The 22,232-nt window shown below is 40.3% G+C and overlaps 1 protein-coding gene across 3 annotated transcripts in view; it reads right to left on the bottom strand.

Annotated features, from left to right (window-relative positions):
• Positions 1–22,232, bottom strand: part of Pitslre (cyclin dependent kinase 11B pitslre) — a 181,952-nt gene that overhangs the window by 107,116 nt on the left and 52,604 nt on the right. For all 3 annotated transcript variants that reach the window (XM_080271808.1, XM_080271810.1, XM_080271809.1), the window contains exon 6: positions 11,688–11,900. In XM_080271808.1, coding sequence (XP_080127934.1) covers positions 11,688–11,900 — 213 coding nt within the window. The remainder of the gene's footprint in view (positions 1–11,687; positions 11,901–22,232) is intronic.

Raw genomic sequence — 22,232 nt, 5'->3', positions numbered from 1 at the left:
CCCTTCTCATCACTCGCCATGTATACCTGTGGATCATTTTATGCCTGAAGAGGGTATTGGCTATCACCAACCCCCTACCAGCACAAATGTCCACTAACGCACTCCCATTCTCATCTATCTCAGCAGGCACACCCCACTCACCAACTATTCCATCCACCTTCACATTCCCAACTTTACCATTCATATCACCAATTAAAAACACTCTCATTCCTTCCAAACTTTTCCATGCACACTTCTACATTTGTCCAGAACTCTTCTCTCACTCTTCTAGCACAATCTTGCGTTGGCGCATACACACACACAATCGCCCACATTTGTATTCCAACTTTCAACTTTACCCACACAATCCTTGACCCAACTGATCCATGCCGTCTTATGCTCCTCTTCCATCTTTTACTCACAACTATACATACTCCTTCCTTTGCCCTCTCATTCTCACCTACTCCTGCACATATACCCCAGCCATACGCCCATTCTCTCACACTTTCTCCTCTCCATTTTGTTTCAGTTATTCCACATACATCCACTTTCGCACCCTCAAGCACCTGGACAATCTCTCTCTCTTTCACCTCATCATTCGCTCCCCTTACATTCCACGTTCCGATAACCATGTCCTTTGTCCGGTCCTTGGTGGTCATCGTTTGGTCAGTCCTTGTCCGAGGCTTATTGTTTGTTTTTTTAGTTAGTTGTTTTCCAGGGAGGGGGCACTAACCCTCTGCCAACCCTTTTAGTCGCCTTTTACGACAAGCAGGGATACTGGGGGAGTATTCTTGAAAAAAAACCCTACCCCTAGGGTAGGGCAAGCCAATCCAAAACCAGTTTTGCTGTATGTCTCAGTGTGTCCCTTTACTCTGAATGTTTATTCTTCATTCCAGCCTTGCAAATACTCCAGTTAATATCTGGTGACAGTAAACTGCTGCCTTTAAGATATTAGTTTTACTGTTTCTTGGCCAGAGTTTCTTAAAAAAAAAAAAAAAAAATCAAATAAAGATAGTTTTACTGTTTCTTCACCAGAGTTTGTTAAAAAAAAAAAAAAAAAAAAAAAAAAAAAATTACTGGTGGGACATGAACTGACCTGGTTTAGAGACATGGTCACACTGAAGCTGCTGCCTAGGCATCGGCCATCACACCAAATGGTATTCTTAACTGACCCACTGTCCTTTCATTAATTCTAACCTAGTGATAGAATTTTTTTTTTTCTATGTAAATGTTTTTTCTAGCAACTTAGTCTCATTTGCTCATGAGATGCACATGCAGCAGCTTCTGTCACACAGCAACTGCCCCTGTCCAGGGAACCTGTGGGTCTTGTAGTCCCTCCCAGTTGCTCAGCTGTACAAATTTTTCTGTTCCTTAGAAGCACCTCCCTTAGATGGGCTTAAAATGTGACTAGTGCTTACAGATGCATAGACATATCTAACAGAGACTGAGGTCGTGATGAACACAAAAGTTTGTGTCAGAATGCTGTCTCAAAATGCTCACTCCCTTGAAATGAAGCCTCAGATGAAAAGGAGCAACTTTAATTCTGCAATGTAAAAAAATGCAAAATTTCAGGGCATACTGTAATACTAAAAGCCTTGTTATGGTTATCTGAACCTTGCTGCCCACTGTTGGAACGCTAAAGATGTAACCCATTAGATGGGTATGGTTTTTTTGCTGGCTAATCCTCCCACACGGACTAGATGATGGAGGTAATTTCCCTGGAGCTACATTCTTCTACTACAGTGTAAAAACAGTTTTCCTAAAGCATGTCTAGTCAGTCTTTGTCAGTCAGAGGTTACCTGGCTTTAAATGGTAACTATCTTCTTGGACTACTTGGCAATGTTCTTTTTCTCTGTTTCCAGTGAGGCTCAGTTGTCAGACATTATACCACCCAGATGGACATTCCCCCTTAAGTATGGGTTAAGCATTTACTATTCCAGATAGGATTTCTTTCCTACTGAGAAAGTGGTTCTTAAAGATTAGATCCAGCCAACAATCTCTATCTCCTCAATGGTGAGACAGCAAAAGACACACAAGCTCATATGATTTAGGGGAGTGGTGCCAGCAGGTGGTAGCCTATATGATAATATGACAGAACAGCCAGAAAGCGGAGGTTCACCTGACACATATTAACCCCTTCAGCCAGAAGGCACCATCATTATCATCCGGACCTCCTTTCCCAACCCAGGGCAGGATGAGGAGTAGCAACATCCAGACAGCTCAAATTTGCCCAATCCAATGGGCCATGCTTCCATTCACTCACCATTGAAGCCCCCGGAATCCCGGCTCTATCTGATACGCCAAAAACATTTACAATGTTCTGTAGCTTCACATAAACATATCCAAATGAGTCAATCCAGACGCTGTCACTTTAAAAAGGGGTGCCTAATCCCTGATCATGCACTTCTCCTCAAAATATTCATCCAGCCATCTCAATCTCCTGTCAGTCCTCACCGACTTCCAAAACTCTCTTCCTCACACACTCATCCACTACATCCCTTCACCTTCTCCTTGGCCTACCTCGCCTCCTCCCTCCTTCAAACTCGCTCAGATATACCTTTTTCACCATTCTATTGTTATCCATTCTCTCCATACCACCATACCATCTCAATACACTCTCTTTGATTCTGGTGTCCACAGACTTCCTCGCTCCACATCTTTCACAAATCTCATTATTTTGTATCTTATCCTCTCTCGTACTCCACATACATTCCTTAGCAGTCCCATCTCCACTGCCCTCTCTTGACTTTACATTTTCATGCCACACCTTAGCATCACATCCATAGGTTAAAGTTGGCATTAACACTCCTTCATGTATGCCTCGTGCAGCTGCAACACTCAAGCCTCTGTTTCTTATCAAGACCTTCATTGCACTGGCAACTTTCCTTCCTTGTATCACTCTACTTCCCACTTCTTTGGTACATTTTCCTCTTTTTTTCTATCACTGTACCTGAGTATTTGAACTCTCTCACCAATTCCAGTCTCTCTCTATTCACTGTATCATCACACTGAGTCACCTTCTCTCTCGATAACCATCACTTTACTTTTTTGTACACTTACTCTCAACATGATGCTCATAGACATCAGCAAAACTTTGCACTAGTCTACCAAGTTCTTGTCTGGTAGTAGTACTAGCAGTTGTTCCCTAAGCAGTCTGGCCGAAGAGCCTCGAGTCCCTAAGGAAGGCCATGGCCGAGAATGGGCTTTCCCACAGAGCTCTCAAGGAGTGTATGTTGTGCTGTTGGCATAGGTTATTGTGTGCAATGCAGTCTTCCATAATGTGCTTAACAGTATGGGATGCTGTGTTACATCCTCAACAGGCATCAGCGTCAGAATCATCCACACTCTTACCATAACTCAAGAGGGCTGGATGATGCCCACATCTCAGCCTGGCCAGGTGGACGCTGTCCTCACGAGGGAGATAGGATTCAGAAGGGTGGATATCAGGAGGCCATGCATGCAGCTGTGTGTTGTCTTTCAGTGACTGAATGGATCAGCGAGTGATCTGAATATGGATGTGCTTCAAGCAGCTGGTCTTCAGCGGGCAAGGGGGGAGAGATGACAGTATTTGTGTATGATATCGTGTGCTGAGTGTTGTTTTGATGTTCCCTGGTGTGTGTGTATTTGCTGCTATGTAGTGTAGTGGATGGTGTGGGTTTGTGGAGGCTGCAGTGAGAATTTGGGTGCCTCTCATGTCTAGATGATCCTTGACTTTGAAGACCTTGGTTTCTTGCTGTAGGTGGTCTGTAGGTGTAGTAGATGTGCAGCCTCTGATTATTTTTAGGGCCTTTTTCTGTATGGCCTGTAGAGTGTTGTAGTGTGTTTTAGTGAGGTTAGGAGCCCAGGCAGGGCTTGCATAATTCATCATTGAACGTATGTATTGTTTGTATACTGTGGTGGTGGTTTCTTTGTTGAGTCCAAATATTGTACGGGTAAGTGACCTCAAGGCATTGAGTCTTGGTGTTAATTTATTTTTAATGTTTGTGATGTGTTATTTAAATGACATTGATGTATTGTATGTTACACCAAGGATTTTGGGTGTGTGTGTAGTAGGGGAGTGTTGTTTATGGTGAGGTGTGGAATGTGACTGTGTTCTGCTGTCCAGTTTGTGAGAAGGGTCACTGTAGATTTGGCTGGGACTATTTTGAGCCTGTTTGTGATGAACCATTCGTGTAGTGTGTTAACCCCTTAACCACGGGGCGTCACTTTCGTGACGCTTGGGAGCAAGGGATCATACCGCGGGGCGTCGCTTTTGTGATTCTGTGTTATTTTGAATTCACCCGGGCTTTCAAGTGGGGGCTTGTATCATCTATCAGTACTGACAATGTCCAACACTAGTCAGCACTCCTAATCTCATCTGTACTCCCATCCATTGTTGATAATTTAGCCATTTCTCCCCGTTCTTGACTCCCCTCCCTACCCCCCCTCCATTACCCTATCCTCTCGCCTGCCCGGCCATGCTACGCTAAGTAAATCTTCCCTGGAATTTTTCACTGATTTCATCCATTGAAATAAGCCCTATGTCCTATTCTTATACCAAATAATATATACAAGAAAGAAATCAGGTAAGTGAGAGTGCCATACACCTGGAATTGGCTAATTATCACCTGACAACACCTCACGTGCCCTCGTTCGCTAATTTTCGCTGTTTTTTTCCCCTTGAAATATGCCGTATAATCTATTTTCGTAATAAATATACATGTAAGGAGAGAAGGGAGAAGCCTAAGTGATATTTACATTCACCTGGAACTACCTAATTTATAATGTATTGTCTAGATTTCCTGCCAATCATATCAGTGCTACACAAAGCTGTTTCAAGATTTAACATTGGTAGCTCTGATTATATATCTCCTAAGTAGGCCTCTAATCTATTTTCGTAATAAATATACATGTAAGGAGGGAAGGGAGAAGCCTAAATGATATTTACATTCACCTGGAACTACCAAATTTATAATGTATTGTCTAGATTTCCTGCCAATCATATCAGTGCTAGACTTAGCTGTTTCAAGAAGTAATATTGGTAACTCTGAATAACCCCTAAAGCAGGCCTCTAGGCTAGCTGGCCTGGCCCCTGCGTTATCAGTGTACTCTCATCTTCCGAAGTGAGAGGACGTATGTTTCATCTTGCTGACTTCAAGGCCTTTTTTCACCCCCATGCAAATGGCTCTGTGACCTTTACCCCCTACTAAACCTCGTGTGGAAAGAGGTAAAGGGCTGACAATTGATAAAAGAGTGACTACGATCTTTCTATTGAGTAAAACAGTGCAAGTGGAATTGTAAATAATGTGTAAATAATGTGTAAACAGCAAGTGAAAGTAATGAATGTAAATATACGTGAACAATGGAAAATAGTTTTATAAGTTATTTCAAGTGACAGTGCATAACACTGTAAATAAAATAGAAATGTAAATAACGTAAATAAAATAGAGAACGTAAATAGAAATGTAAATGAGTAGTATTATAAGAATACGAGTATATACCCTAGGAGTAATGAAAGTGAAAGTTTCACTCTAGCATGTCTGAATGCTATGAGTTATGAGAGTGCAGATGAAAGTGACATTCACTCTCAATGCCAGTATACAGGACGAGAAAGTGAATGCTACGTATTTTACTGAAAGAAATTGAATCCCTACAGTGACAATAAACTAATACTACTGAAGGAAACTTATGGATAAAGACTGTAGATATATATAAGTGTTATATAGTAATAGAAATATAAAGTGTGAGGGGTTTTATGAATAATAAATGACAGACTACCATGAGCGAACTAGTGCCAGTGCGACGATCAGACGCGCTCGTAATTTCCATTGCTTTCACAGTGTTTTTTTTTTTGAGTATGGATCCCAAACTACTTGAAAATTGTAGAACAGTGTTTATAGTGTTTGTATCTGGCTGTGGTAATCATATTACGGGTTGTCGGGAAGTGTAAAGTGGAGACTTCGTTACCCTACTTCAGAGGTCTCCACAAGTCCTATGGTAACCGACGAAGGCTCAACAATCATTCCAGGAGAAAGCTGAAGGTATGTGCCATAAGCATATGTAATTTTATTATTCTAGGACTAATAACTGATTTTTGGCAAATATTTTTTGAGAGTCTGTCGGAGCCCAAATAACCCTGCGGCACACGCAAGTCATTGGTAAACAAGCCCGCGGTGTAGGGGTTAAGGTAAGGTTGGAGGATGTGTGCAGTTGTGCTTGCATTTATGTCGTCTGCATAGGAAGCTATGTGTATCTCTGGTGTGTGGGGTGTGGGTATGTCGTGCATGTATAGGTTAAAGAAAGTAGAGGACAAAACAGATCCTTGGGGAATGCCATTTGTGAAGTTTCTGATGTTCAAAGACTGACCGGCAAATGTTACATGTGCATATCTGCCTGGTATGTAGTTTGCCAACCATCTTTTTGTGTTACTGTGCATGTTTGTGTTGAGTATTTTCTTTGTGAGGTTGTGGCAGGGGATGGCATCAAAAGCTCTGCTGATGTCTAGCGTCACTAGGAGTGTTCTGTGTGGTGGCCTACCTGAATTCATGCCATCAAAAACTCTCTGTGTAAGGTCTGTATGAAGAGTGTTTGTGGAGTGTAGTGGCCCAAAACCATGTTGTGATGGGGCTAGGGGGGGGTGAGGTGTAACTAGTTGTAGTACCAGCCATTCAGGAACTTGGGAGGGGATGCAGAGGAGTGTGATGGGGCGGTGTGAGGAAGGTAACACTGGGTCTCTCTTGGGTTTGGGGATTGTGATGATAATGCCATGCTTCCAAATGTTGGGTATTAATGTTGTGTGAGTAGCTGTAGTCTGATATGTTGGTGAGTGCTTGTATGCCTTGTGGTGCAAGGTGTTTAAGGTGTATGTTGCTTATGTTGTCTGGTCCACAGGCAGATGAGTGCTTAATGTTCCTAATGATGTGCTTTGTCTGGTTGTAAGTGAAAGGTGCGAAGTCAGGGTCTGTGGAGAACTGTCTCTTAAGTCGGGTGATACGTTGGTCATCGCGAGGAGGTTTAGATGGCTGACATGTGAAAAGTGATTGATGAGAGTGTCTGATTGTTGACTGTTTGAGGGTATGGTGTCTGTTGTTGTGATGGCAGCATGTGACTGTGTAGTGTTGCTGTTGGAGAGTGTGATGCAGTGTTTTGTAGAGTTTGTTGGTGTTTGTTTTGTGGCCAAGTGTTCGGAAATAATTATTACAGTTTACTGTTTGCTGTTCTGATATTTTATTGTTTATCTGAGTGTTGAGTTCTTGTATTTGTTGTACAATCTCTTGTGTATGGGGTGTTGGGAAGCGTCGTAGCGTGTCCTGTTGACTGATGAGGTCTTGAGTTTCTGGTGTGAAGTTGGGGTTGTGTCTCTTTCTGCTGCCTCTAGGGATGTGTCTTGTCTGTGTTTTTAATAACTGTATTGGAAGTGTGCACAGTGGTGTTGATCTTTGTGATAGGTGTACTGTTTAGTGTTACAAAGTGTTGTTCTGATTTACTTGTGAAGACCTCCCAGTTGGCTCTCTTATAATTACAGTAGTGTATGTGTGTCTGTGGCCAGCTGGGTGATTCTGGTTTTGGTAGTGATGATGGTTGGGAGGTGATCAGATCCAAGGGTTTTGACCACTCTCCAGGATTATTTGCAAGTAGTACTGCATCATCAGCATACACCAAATTTGAGATATTCTATCCATTACCATTCATTATCAATGCCATCCCCCTCTCCATTACTCATGTTTTTATGTCTCTCATCATCATATCCATATTTACATTGAACAACCATATCACACAACCTTGTTGCATGACCACACCGATCGTGAACTATTCACCTAGATGCCCATTTACTCTTACACATGGTTCACTTCCATCATAAAAACTCTTGACGGCATCTAGCAGCTTGCCATCTATACCGTACATGCGCAAAAACTTCCAGAATCCTTCTCTGTCTACTCTCTCGTATGCTTCTTTCAGATCCATGAATGCCATAAACACCTTATAGTCTTTCTCACAGGCCTTCCCCACTATCTATCTTACTGAAAATATTTGATCCACACATTCTCTGCCACTCCTAAAGCCACCCTATTCATCACTCACTAGGACTTCTGACATCTCTTACTTTCTCTATAATAATTCTTCCATGCACCTTCCCTACCACACTCAATAAACTTATGCCACAATAGTTCTTGCACTCATTTCGCTCACCTTTCCTCTTACACAGGGGTACAATCATAGCCTTTTTCCACTTTGCTGGCACAGCTTGACTTCTCCATGCCTTCTTACATATCTCCAACAAGCACTTCATTCTGCTCTCTCCACTAAACTTTATCATCTATGCATAAATCTCATCAACCCCAGCTGCTTTCCCACCTTTCAGCCACTTCACAGTGTTCGTCACCTGTACAGGTGTCACATTTCTTGGCACTGCTTTCCTTCTCTGCACATCCCCCAAACCAATCATGTTTACAGCCACTCTGCTCTCCCTATTCCCATTCATCAGGTTTTCAAAACATTCTTTCTGTCTGGTCCTTACTTCATCCCCATGGGTTACTACCACCTACATCCTTCACACCTTCACATTTCTTTCCACTTTCACTTCTACATTTCTGCACCTCTTTCCAGAATAATTTCTTATTTTCAAAGTAGTTTGCATTCATTTTTCTTCCTAGATCATCATTACCTCCTCCTCTTTCCTCTTCACTAGTCTCTTTACGTCCTTCTTGCTCTCGACATATACAGTTCTTATTTCAACTGAACCCCTGTCTTGTAACCACTCTTGCCACTTCCTCTTTTCCTCCACTGCTCACTTAACCTCTTCATCCCACCATGCCGTACCTTTCTTCTTTGTTGTTACTCTTGCCACAACACACATCACTTTAGCATTCCTAACCAAGCAATCCCTATGTGCATTCCACAAGCTGTTCAGTTCCATTTCATTCCAATTCATTGATTCTAACTTCTCCCCTACTTTGGTCCTGTATTCATCTGCTATTTCTTTGATCCTCAGCTTCTCGACTTTCAGTCATTCTCTCTGACTGCCTCTCTCTCTCCTGGTCCACCACATTCCTCTCAGATTGATCTTGCATACCACAATCATATGATCTGACACACCTTCACATCATCTTCTTATGGCCCTCGTATCAGCAACCATTCTCACACTGACCTCTCTACGTGCACGTAATCAATCAGGCTCCTTTCAACATGATCCCCGTTCCCTCTATACCATGTACCCTGTATATTTATGTGCATCTTTGTGTTTGAAATACGAGGTAGAAATGCTCAATCTCCTCTCCTGACACATATCCTTCAATCACTTCCCATTCTCATTTACTTTGTTTACATATTATTTTTTATATCCTGGGATGATTCCCCTCCCCCACAGGGGGTAGATCTTTGTACTTGAAGAGTCAGATAGTGTCATTACCTCTATCAATACTTGAGGTCCTTTCTAATGAATAAAACTGTTCAGTCAAAACCTGACTAAATTGTATTGTTTATAAAGGCTCCAACGTGCTTGCATGCATAAGCCTTGGTTACCTAATGGCAGCTCTCCATGCTCCTCAATCTCTGGAAGCCTCCCTATATTCAGTTCCTTACCTCTAAATGAAACGTAAGTTATTATAGTATGGTGAAGAAGCTGTGTTAATTTTCTCTCTTTGTCGATTCTCTATACACAGTTTGACTTCATCTCTCTCCTATGTTCCCTTCAATACAATTTACTACAGATGAATCTTTCATCCAAACCCATCTATGGAATGCTGCCTGGATACCTTAATAAAAAAGTAATTCAGGAAGCTATATCTTCTATCTATCTATCTATATCTATCTATAGCCCGACGCCCTAATCCCGCAAAGGGTGGCCGCAGACAAAACGCCTCCAAGTCACTCTGTCACCCACCATTTGACTCCCCTCCCCCCAACTCACCCCCCCCTCCCTCATATACCTCTCAACTCCATCCCTCCACCTCATCCTCGGTCTACCCCTCCCTCTCCCTCCCTCCACCTCACCCACATACACCCTCTTAGTCAGTCTTTCACTCTCCATCCTCTCCACATGTCCAAACCACCTCAGTGTATTTCTCCTAATCTTTTCAACCACATCCACATCTACCCCACAACGTTCCTTCACTTCTTCATTCGTCAACCTGTCCCTCCATGTCACTCCACATGCTCCTCTCAAGTAACTCATTTCCACTGCTCTCACTCTTGACTTGCTCCCCTCTTGCAAGGTCCACGCCTCGCTTCCATACGTCAGGGTAGGGATCACAATACCATCATGCAGAGACTTCTTAACTTCCATACTCACCTCCCTATTTCTCATCACTGCTTTCAGTGTGCCAACAACCTTCCTTCCCTGCTGTACCCTTTCACCCACTTCATCCCCCAAAGTTCCATCCTTACTCATCACACTACCCAAGTACTTGAATGTGCTCACATTCTCCATATCCTCACCATCCAACCTCACTGCACACTCTGTGACTTCATTCCTCTCAAACACCATAACTCTACTTTTGTTTACATTAACTTTCAGCTTCCTCCTCCTACACACTGTCCCAAATTCATTCACCAAACCTTGCAACTCCCATTCATCTTCACTCAACAATACTGTATCATCAGCAAACAGCAACACCGGAAGCTTCCAAATCTCACCCTCATTCATTAGGGCCACCCCCACATCCACTGCCCTACCTTGTACCTCCTTTATGACCCCATCCATATATATATTAAACAGCCATGGAGACATTACACACCCCTGTTTCAGTCCCACATTGAGATCAAAGAACTCACTCAGCTCACCATCCACTCGCACCGTAGCCCTAGCTCCCTCGTACATACTCTTCACAGCACTCAACAATTTCCCCTCCACTCCATATATTCTTAATACCTTCCACATACCTTTCCTATCTATTCTGTCATAAGCTTTCTCCAAGTCCATGAAGGCAGCGTACACTTTCCTTCCCTTCTCTAGATACTTCTCCACTAAACATCTTAGAACAAATATCTGATCTACACACCCTTTTCCCTTCCTAAATCCCCCTTGTTCTTCTCCAACTAGCTCCTCTGTCATATGCCTAACCCTATCAATGAGTATTCTACCATATATTTTACCAGTCACACTAAGAAGGCAAATACCCCTATGGTTACCACATACTTCTCTCTCCCCTTTTCCTTTGTACAGAGGAACAATTATACCTGATTTCCAGTCCTCTGGAACCCTTCCCTCTTCCCAAGCCAATCTACACAACTTCCATATCCACTCCTATATATCTTAATAAAATAAAAGCCTAAGACATGCAAGTTCTTGGCTTATACACTTGTTTACTAAAAAATAAATAATAAATAAATAAATAACCACCTTACACATAAAAGCATGGAAAATAAGGGGTATGAGAAGCAAGAACCCCACACACAATTTTGGTGATATGCACAAAAAAGTACAGCCCTTATCTACTCCAACAGAGTAAGAAGCCCCTCCCACTAATATACTGTACCACTGTACCAGCAGTGGGTATCTTTACTGGGCATCCAAAAAACTGACTGCCAGCTGGGAAAAGACAATAACTAGTTTGAGGTCGATAGCACCTTTTGTGTATCCACATTTTTTATAATAAACCCACATCAGCATATATGTGTATACAGTACATTACATTGTAAATTCAAAATGAATCTATCAACAAAAGTGATAAACGATCATCATACTTGATGTTCACTACTGTAAAACAATATACTTTAATATAACATACCTGAATCAGATTCACTGTCTGATGATCCACTTCCCCCTGAATCAGTCTGGCTGCCCCCACTAACTCCTCTCTCTTCATCCTTCTTTTTCTTCTTCTTACCATCTTCATCTGATCGCCTATCTTGTGAGCTTTTGTGTATTTCAGCTTTTATGTTTTCTTCATACTCAGTCTCTACATCATCATCACTCAGTATTGTCACTGCCTCAGTGTCATCTGTAGGTATAAACAGAGTAAATTTTTTTTTTTTTTTTTTAAGTAAACCATGGATATATGATACTGTTTCAGACGCTAATCAATAAATTATCTATACATTATGCTGACAGAAACTACAGCTATCATTAACCAGTTCAGCACCGAAGCCTTTGTCGGTTTTTGTGCCTAGATTGCCGAGGGTCAGTGTTTCAAAATTATCTAGAATGCCAGCCATTTTCAACATTTTTTTCCCATGATTAGACCTGAAAAGTGGTCACAATAAGCCTAATGATAGTAAAAGTGCTCACTTCAGCTGTTTTCCACCCAAATACAGTAAGACCTCACCATAACAGACTAACAGGGGCCTGAGCCACTCCAAAAAATGTGAAATTCCGATAAAAGCGACATTCGGACTTCCCCCTGCTAACTCGGACTTTTTCCGATATATCAGACATTAGTCTGGATAGCATGAATGGTTTTTAAACTGTTTTGACTATCATTGCAGTATTGTACTGTGTTATAACTTCATTACAGTAATCAAACAGTACAGTAAAAGTCCTATTATTCGGCATCTATGAGACCAGGATGATGCTGAGAAATTGGATTTGCCGAATAATAAAAAAACCTACCCACTCAGTACCTTAGAATATATTGGTGAACACTGTCATCACCACTTATGGTATTATAACTGTGTTTGGAGAGAGTACTGTATACTGTACAATACTGCAATCAATACAGTACTATACCTGAATCAGAAATATATCTATAAATTAGTGACCATATACGAGTGTAACGACACAGTAGGCCTAGAAGTCAGATAACACTTCCTGGATGGCCAAAATGATACGGAATATTACCTACCAGCTCAGTACATCACTTGTATTGGTGAACTCATCACTACTTATACTATTACAAATATGTTTGGAGTGAGTACTGTACACAGTACTTTTTCCAAACAAAATAAAATAATAGGAAAATTACATAAAAATAAAGTGAAGGAATATGAATTGGTAAGGTCTTTCTGATGAATGTTAAACGTACATTTAGCACTCATTCTTTTGTTTGTTTTTTTGTTTACATGTGAAAGGGAGAGTATTGATGCAAACAGTAATGTATTCCATTAACCCCTTAATAACCTCTGGCATTGAATAACCCTTTACAGTACCGATGTCAGTGATGTCGAGTTAGTGAGCTATGAAATAACTGTGAACAATTATGGGAAGGGAACGAAGATCACTGGTATTTTTACACAACTCTACGCTACAATTCCAAGCAGTCAGGGGGTTGGTTAATCTCAGATGTTTTCTCCCATTTGGTAAATGCACCGTAACTTTGTAATTTCTCCCGTGAATCATAGCAAATCATAGCATGGGTTTAGGAAGCTAAATAACACATTGCTAGGTGTGCCAGACGATTATCTTCACATCTTTAAGAAAATGGAAGAAATTTAGTCCCTCTTTGAGTACGTAGAGTAAGTTTCTTCCATTCTTCTGAAATCAATTTATTTTTCTTAAAGATGTGATGATAATCGTCTGGCTCACCTAGCAATGTGTTATTTAGCTTCCTAAACCCATCTTGTGATATCACTATCAGTCACGGAAAAATTGATAAGGTTACGATGTATTTACCAACTGGGCGAAAACATCCGAGATTAACCGACTGCCTGACTGCTTGGAATCGTAGCGTAGAGTCGTGTAAGCATACCAGTGACCTTCGTTCCCTCCCCATAATTGTTCAGTTTTCTTTATAGCTCACACTATCTTGACATCACTGACATCAGTACTGTAAAGGGTTGTTCAGTGCTGGAGGTTATTAAGGGATTAATGGGATATATTTCTGTTTGCATCTGTACTGTTTCAAGTATAAACACAAAAATGAACAAAAGAATGAGCACTAAATGTACGTTTAACTTTCATCAGAAAGACCTTAGCAATTCATATTCCTCCAGTTTATTTTTAAGTATTTTTCTGACTTTAGGTTAGGTTAGGTTTGGTTAAATTATTAAGTACAGTTAAACTTGGTTAGGTTAGGTTTAGTTAAACAGGACAGTCCCTTCCACCATTATGCTGAGGAATAAAAATACTAGAGCTGTCACAGTCGTACAGCTAAAAACAACGGGGAAACTGATTTAACAAGCAACATTTATTTATGGGTAATGCATTACAGTATCAGTGGTTCAAGGGCTACGCAATGGCTGGTAAATGTAATTTTCAGGAAGGCATCAAGAATGAACAAATTTCAAGAATTAGCGAGGGGGCTTGGAACGTAACCCTCACTAATTTGGTGGGGGTGGTTACTGTACTGTATGATACTGTGCAATATTGTAATCAATACAGTACTATACCTGAATCTGAAAAAAATATAGAAATTAGTGAACACAGAGAAATGTAATGAAACATTAGGCCTACAAGTCACAGATAACACTTCCTGGACTGCCGAGATGATTCCGGACATCTGCCTAACAATCGATGATTTTCATATATGGAACTACTGTATTTATCAAAACTGCCGAAGTGTTGGATCTACCGAATAATCAGCTGTCAAATAATAGGACTTTTACTGTATATTGTAATATATATCATAATACTGTACTGTACACTGACAAACCTGTCTTTTATTTGCCTTATTATGGTGAACACAGCTGAAGTGGTCAGGCAGTCTGGACTGCTTCTGGCTTTATTAGATTTTTTCCGACATATAGGAATTTAGTCCGGTAGCTCCACAATTCCGATAAAAGCAAATTCCAGTCTATTGAAGTCCATTATATCAAGGTTTTACTGTACATGGGTTTTGGTCCATGATGCCCAGATTTGCATCAGATGGCTACTTTCAGATACCGTCAATGGCTGATGTGGATTGATAGTCCAATTCGATGTGCAGTGGGTGGATGCATGTAGTATTTGCTGTGATAAAACGCATTCTGCTTAACGTAATGCGGTCACAGATGAAACTATGATGACAGGAAGTTGGGGTTTCATGCTAATTTTACATATTTTCACATTCACTTTTTTTTATATTACTGGTATAAGAAATTATGAACACTCATACATGGCACTATAATCATTCACGTTGCACACAGTCATATTACTTCTGGTAAATCACACATTTCTTATGTTATTTTCCTTACTTGATTTCATGATTTACCTCTATTAACTTACATTTACATATCCTACTTTCATTATAAACACTATTTACACATCACTGTCATTTAGGTCATCACTTGGAAGTCCTCCAACTTCAAGTAGAAGTTGGGAGTAAGCACAACATCTCTGGCTGTGCAGCGTGAACCAGATTGCATAAGATGGCCTCTTTCAGATACCATCAGCAGCTGATGTGGAAAGAGAGTCCATTTTGGTACAGAGTAGGTGGATGCATGTAGTATTTGTAGTATGGAAATGCAACCTGGTGTATGTAATGCGGCCACAGTCGTGTAAACATACCACTGACCTCCGTTCTTTCCCATAATTGTTCACAGTTTTTTTTTCCTTTTTTCTTCTTTGTTGCTCATACTAACTCAACATCACTGACACTGGTACTGTAAAAGGTTGTTCAATGCCGGGGTTATTAAGGGGTTAATAGAATACATTACTGTTTGCATCAATACTCTCTCTTTCACATAAATTCATAAAAACGAACATAAGAATGAGCGCTAAATGTACGTTTAACTTCCATCCAAAAGACCTTACCAGTTCATATTCCTCCAGTTATTTTATGTATTTTTCCGACTATTTTATTTTGTTTGGAAAGAGTACTGTATACAGTACTCACTCTAATAATACAAGTACTGTAAAGAGTACTGTATACAGTACTCACTCTAATAATACAAGTAGTGATGACAGTGTTCACTAGTACAAATGATGTACTGAGCGGTAGGTAATACAGTATTCCGTATCATTTCGGCCATCCAGGAAGTGTTCTCTGACTTTTAGGCCTACTGTGTCATTACACCTGTATATGTTTACTAATATACTGTATATATATTTCAGATTCACGTATAGTACTGTACTGATTACAGTATTGTACAGAATACAGTACTCTCTCCAGAAAATTGTAATACCACAAGAGGTGATGACAGTGTTCACCAATAATTTTAAAGTACTGAGTGGGTAGGTTTTTTGATTATTCAGCAAATCCAATTTCTCAGCATCAGCCCGGTCCCATAGATGCCGAAAAATAGGACTTTTACTGTATATTGGTATAAGACATGGGAGGGGAGGAGAGGTGTCAGTCATCCCATTTTCTGTCACACACTAAGGGCAGACTCAAATAATTTTGCACAAATGTGCAAAAAACTGTGTCTGTATATATACGGACGTGGCAATTTAGGGTACTACGAGTTAGTCTGTATATATACGGACTCAGCAATTTTGACTATTGGTTTCTCCACACATATATGGACACGGCACACAACGGGTTAAGAAATCTCTTTATATAACCATCCCAACTAAGCACATTCTCCTCTACACTCCAGGCAAGTGACTTTCTTACTCCATATCTTACAATAACCTGATCAACATTTTACCTGATCTCAAGCAACAAATATACTGTACATCATCTTCAGCACTGGCATTTCTACTGCTAACAATACTAACTTCTCATATTCATGTTATACCACTGTCTCCAACCTATACATTAAACAACCCTTAAATGATGACTGACTACTTTTGCATTTTATTTTACCCAATGCCAAACAATTTTATTCATCTTAGGGAAACTCCTATCATTCAAACATGAAAAACTCTTTTTATTAACACCCCCAACATGGCTGACAACTTATGTATTTTACTCTCCCTAATGACAATTTTACTCAACACAAAGAATTCTCTTGTTATACATGGGTTAATGTGAAAAAAACACACCTTCATGCAGCTGTTTTGCAGCCTCCATACCCAGTCCCCTCTGTTGTACCACAGTGAACAGTAAATATAACATTTCTGATAACTCATAATTTCCAGACATGATGTTTTTGTGCATTTTTTTCCCTTCACGTTTCAGGACTAAATTATGAATTCTTACATAGGTACAAGCAAGGTCTGCACATCTCGTACCCAATTATGCAAGGTACGTGGGTATTGCTGTTCTTCACTACCTCACGTACAGTACACTTGTGTGACTGAGTCATTCTATTCATTGCATGGGAAAATAAAGAGGTACAACGCCTGTGCTATGTACATCTCCAAATACACTTTCTCCATCTGCTTCTATCCTTTGTCAGCAAAGAACAGACACTAGCAGCACTGACTGCCATCCAAAGAAGTCTGTGATGGAGGACAATGATTGTTGTTCACATCAACAATGGATCAGAACATTAGTGTAAATTATGTTTCTCTACTCCTTTTCACTTAAAAAAAAAAGTATATAACAGAGGGAAACAAAGTTGGAACAAATGAGTACAGTAAATCCTCTCTTATTCGACCCCAAATAATTCAGAAACTGGTTAATTCGGATCATTTTTTACCACCAGACAAATAATTTTATTTCGGACAGAAATTCAAATTAAGCGAGACAAGTCCGAAGACGGTTCCAGTGATAAGTGGATATGAACAGTTTTTGTAGTGATAAGTGTAGTAATAAATGTAATTTTTAAGAAATGTACAGTACCTTTGGTACAGTTAAGTGTACTGTACTCTACTACTGTGTTGCAAGACTTCATTTTCAAGGTCTGACACTATTTTATTTATTGTACTGTACACTCTTTGAGTATAAAGTAATAATATACTGTACTATTCAATGTTTTTAAGAAAAAGCCATGTTTTAGTGAGCGTGGGTGTGATATGGGGATAGGGGCCAGCATTAGCTCCAATAATTCGGATATTTGGATAATTTGACATACTGTAGGGTTCACCCCAATTAGAGGCTTCACCAAACCCTATTTCAGAGGTCTGTCACCAGGTGGCCTAGCATTGCCCAGCCCTGATTAAATATTTTTGCGGGGTTTTAAAGACCTGTGAAATTGTACCTAATGCTAAGTTTATAATAATATTGCTATTTATAGGAATAATTTTTCCTATTCAATCAAGTGCATATATATACAGTATATATATATATATATATATATATATATATATATATATATATATATATATATATATATATATATATATATATATATATATATATATATATATATATATATATATATATATATATACATACATATATATATATATATATATATATACATATATATATATATATATATATATATATATATATATATATATATATATATATATATATGTGATGTGGTGTGTAGAAGGAAGAGAAGACGGAGGGGGGTGCAAGGAACAGCGTGGTGGAGTGAAGAGGTGAGACAGGCTGTGGCACAAAAGAAGAAAGCATACAATGAATGGATGAGAAAAAGGGGCGTGGAAGAAGTTGAGAGGCGGAAGAGAGAGTTATATGTAGAAAGAAAGAGAGAGGTGAAAAGATTAGTAAGAGAGAGTAAGAAGAGAGTGGATGAGGAATTTGGAAGGAATTTGAGTGTAAAGTGGAGGGACTGTAAGAAAATGTTCTGGAAAAAGGTGAAAAGAGTAAGACAGGGTGGAAGTGAAGTTAGCAGGGGAGTGAAAGACAAAAATGGTAGATTACTAGTGGAGAAGGGAGAAAAAGTGAGCAGATGGAGAGAACACTTTAAGGAACTGTTGAACATAGAGGATGGAAGTAATGCGAGTATAAGTGGCTGGGGAATGGCTGGGAGTAGGAGGGAGGTGAGAAGACAGGAAGAAATCAGTAGGATAGAAGTTGTGGAAGCAATGAAGAAAGTTAAATCAGGGAAAGCCCCAGGAATTGATGGAGTGTGTGGTGAAATGCTGAAGCATGGGGGCGAGATAGTAGTAAAATGGATGTGGAAGATGTGCAGATTGGCCTGGGAGGAAGGTAGAGTCCCGGAGGATTAGAAGTCAGGTATAATTATTCCCTTGTACAAAGGAAAAGGGGAAAAAGAAGTGTGTGGTAATCATAGGGGCATTTGTCTTCTTAGTATAATAGGAAAAGTGTATGGTAGGATACTTATTGACAAAGTTAGAGAAAGAACAGTGAAATTAGTTGGAGAAGAACAGGGAGGCTTTAGGAAGGGAAGAGGTTGTGTAGATCAGATATTCATTCTTAGATCTTTAGCGGAAAAGTTTCTAGAGAAGGGAAAGAAGTTGTATGCGGCTTTCATGGATTTGGAGAAAGCATATGACAGGGTGGACAGACAAGGATTGTGGAAAGTGTTAAGAATATATGGAGTAGATGGGAAGTTGTTGAATACTGTGAAGAGTATGTATGATGGTGCGAAGGCTGCAGTGTGTGTGGATGGTGAACTAAGTGAATTTTTCTCTTTGAAAGTTGGGTTGAAACAGGGATATGTCATGTCTCCATGGTTGTTCAATCTGTACATGGATGGGGTAATAAAAGAGGTACAAGGTAGGGTAGTGGATGTTGGAGTGGCCCTGATGAGAGAGGATAGTGTTTGGAAACTCCCTGTACTGTTGTTTGCAGATGATACTGTGTTGTTGAGTGAAGACGAAGGGGAGCTGCAAGGCTTGGTGGATGGGTTTGGGAGAGTGTGTAAGAAACGGAATCTAAAGGTGAATGTAGGGAAGAGTAAAGTGATGGTCTTTGAGAGAGGTGAAGTCAGTGAATGTACAGCGAGGTTGGATGGTGAAGAATTGGAAAATGTGAGTACGTTTAAGTACTTGGGTAGTGTGATGAGTAAGGATGGAGGTTTGGAGGGTGAAGTGCTTGAAAGGGTACAGCAGGGAAGAAAGGTTGCTGGTTCTTTGAAAGCAGTGATAAGAAACAGGGAAGTGAGCATGCAAGTGAAAAAGTTACTACATGACAGTATTGTGATACCAACCCTAACGTACGGAAGTGATGCTTGGACGTTGTTGGAAGGACACAAGTCAAGAGTGAGAGCAGTGGAAATGAGTTATTTAAGAGGAGCCTGTGGAGTCACATGGAGAGACAGGCTGACGAATGAGGATATAAAGGAGCGTTGTGGTGTGGATGTGGATTTGATAGGAAGCGTTATCAGGAACACACTGAGGTGGTTTGGCCATGTGGAGAGGATGGAGGGTGAAAGACTGACGAAGAGAGTGTACGTGAGTGAGGTGGAGGGGGGAAGAGGGAGGGGGAGGCCGAGGATGAGATGGAGGGATGGGGTGGAGAGGTATATGAGAGAGGGGGGTGTGAGTTGGGAGCAGGGCAGTGAAATGGCGGTGGACAGGGCGACGTGGAGGCGATTTGTTTGTGGCCACCCCAAACAGGACTGAGGCGTCTGGCAACAGATAGATAGACAGATAGATACATATATATATATATATATATATATACCTGTAAAGAAAGAATAACCCGGCTTTCAGAGAATGTTAGCTTGGGACTAAAATAGTGTGCTGTGTACAGTATTTACATATATTTGAATAAATCGTGTGCAGTTAGTATAAGGAGATTACCTTCAGGACTTCTGACGTGTGTTTTAGCATACTTTAAAGAGGTAAGCAGTTCCACTGAAAATAATGTACTGCACAATTGCTTAGTTGGTGAGTCATCTATATTAATCCAAACAAACGGCAGTGTGGTACGACACTATAATCATAACAGAGTATGAGGAGTTGAAGTGTAAACTTACTAAACTGTGCAGTGGAGCCAGGAAAACATTTAAAAGAATTATTTGTGTTAGACTTTGGTTACTAAGATGACCAAGACGTTCAACAGGTCTGTACTGTTAGGAAAAGTCATCCGTCAGGCAGGGCAGTATATCGAAAGGCGCTGCTAAATATGCGGCTACGCATCTATTTTCGTTTGTGAATACTAACGAATGACAAACATTTTAATCCCTGTTATCTTGCTTTATGGATGGTTCTAGTAAACTTGCCTAGGTTTTGTCTCTCTGTTATGCTTACAGAGATGAGTAAACTGACGAAAGCTGAGTTTACAAAATGACACTTATAATACATTATATATAATCAAAGGGCTCCCATATTGCAATTTCTTTGTAGCATATCATGCCGTCTGGGTAATTTGATGAGTAAAATATGTTTTGAGGTGTTTTACTTTGCTTCAAAATTAAAAAGAAATTAAGCACTGGCTACTTTTTCAGTGCCTACCCCGCATCAGAGCTGGGTGATGGATGTGAACCTAGTGGCAGATTCCTGAAACAGGATCTGGTGAAGTCTTTAATTAATCCAAATTTTAGAGAGTTTATTGTACAGTATTAGCAAAATTACTCTAAATACTGTACTGGCTATGTACAGAGTACACCTCTCCCCCACTATTCAACAGGGATGCGTTCCATAAAAGGTGGTTGAATAATGAATTGGTTGTATAACAAACCTATTTTTCCCATAAGACTGTTAAGAAATGGGGGAGGTTAAGTTCCTGGCCACCTTCATCATTCAAAAAATGTTCAATAAAGATGGAAAAAATACCAATACTGTATATACCATTTTACAGCTTTAATTTGTTAAACAGCAGGAATGTTTTCAATCTATTTTATTTCTAACAATGATGAGGAAAAAAGCACAATACAGTCATGGTCATAATCACCTATCCTCTGTTGGCTCCTTTATGCACGTCACAGTAAAGTAAAAAGGGCTGACAGGGAGGGGCCAGAGAGAGAGAAGGGAAGGTTGGTGGGGGGACAAGCAGTGGTGCAGGGGTGGCGTGAGGGAGGGAGGTAAGGGAGGGAGAATGAAATGCAAAGTGGTGGTCACATTATTTGTCTATTTTTTTTCATTCAGGGTATGATATAAAGGAGTTAATATTCTGTAGATAATGCTGCATTACAGCTTGTATAGCAGCGTCAGATGACAAGCTTGAGAGTGGTGACATCAAGGGCTGCTTCGTGAGAGAAATATACTGACATGACAAATGAAACAATAGTGCACACCCAGAAGTTTCCAACACAACACACTAATGCCTTGTCCACCTGTTTGTAAGTAGCTCTTTTTGTCGGAGGAAAATATCATTCCGAGGTGATAAGAGGGTGTTGGGGTTGCTGGACGGCTATTCAAACCTCTACTGGCACAGAGTCCAAGCAACAGAATATGAGATAGTTATTATATCCACCTATGTGCACAGACATCAATTTTATTTACCTTTTATGCAAGATTATTTTAAATAGCCATTTCACAGAGAGATGCCATAAAACAGCTGACATCATGGTGACTGTATAGAGGGAGTGTGTACTGGGAGGAAGATCATATCTGTTGGGGACATAGCCATGTCCAAGGCTGCATATGATATTTAGTTCCTGAATTAATTACATTTGTGGTAGGTGGAAGCGCTCACCATCCACTCACTCGATGTAGTGCTGCTCTCGGGTATCTGCCCTTTCCTCTCCTCCCTCCATTCCTTCCCTCCTCTTCC

Source organism: Coenobita brevimanus, chromosome 47 (assembly GCF_032717465.1).
Source record: "Coenobita brevimanus isolate Jiangsu-jjx chromosome 47, ASM3271746v2, whole genome shotgun sequence".
In the NCBI taxonomy this organism is placed as follows: domain Eukaryota; kingdom Metazoa; phylum Arthropoda; class Malacostraca; order Decapoda; family Coenobitidae; genus Coenobita; species Coenobita brevimanus.
This window is presented reverse-complemented; position numbering and strand designations above follow the sequence as displayed.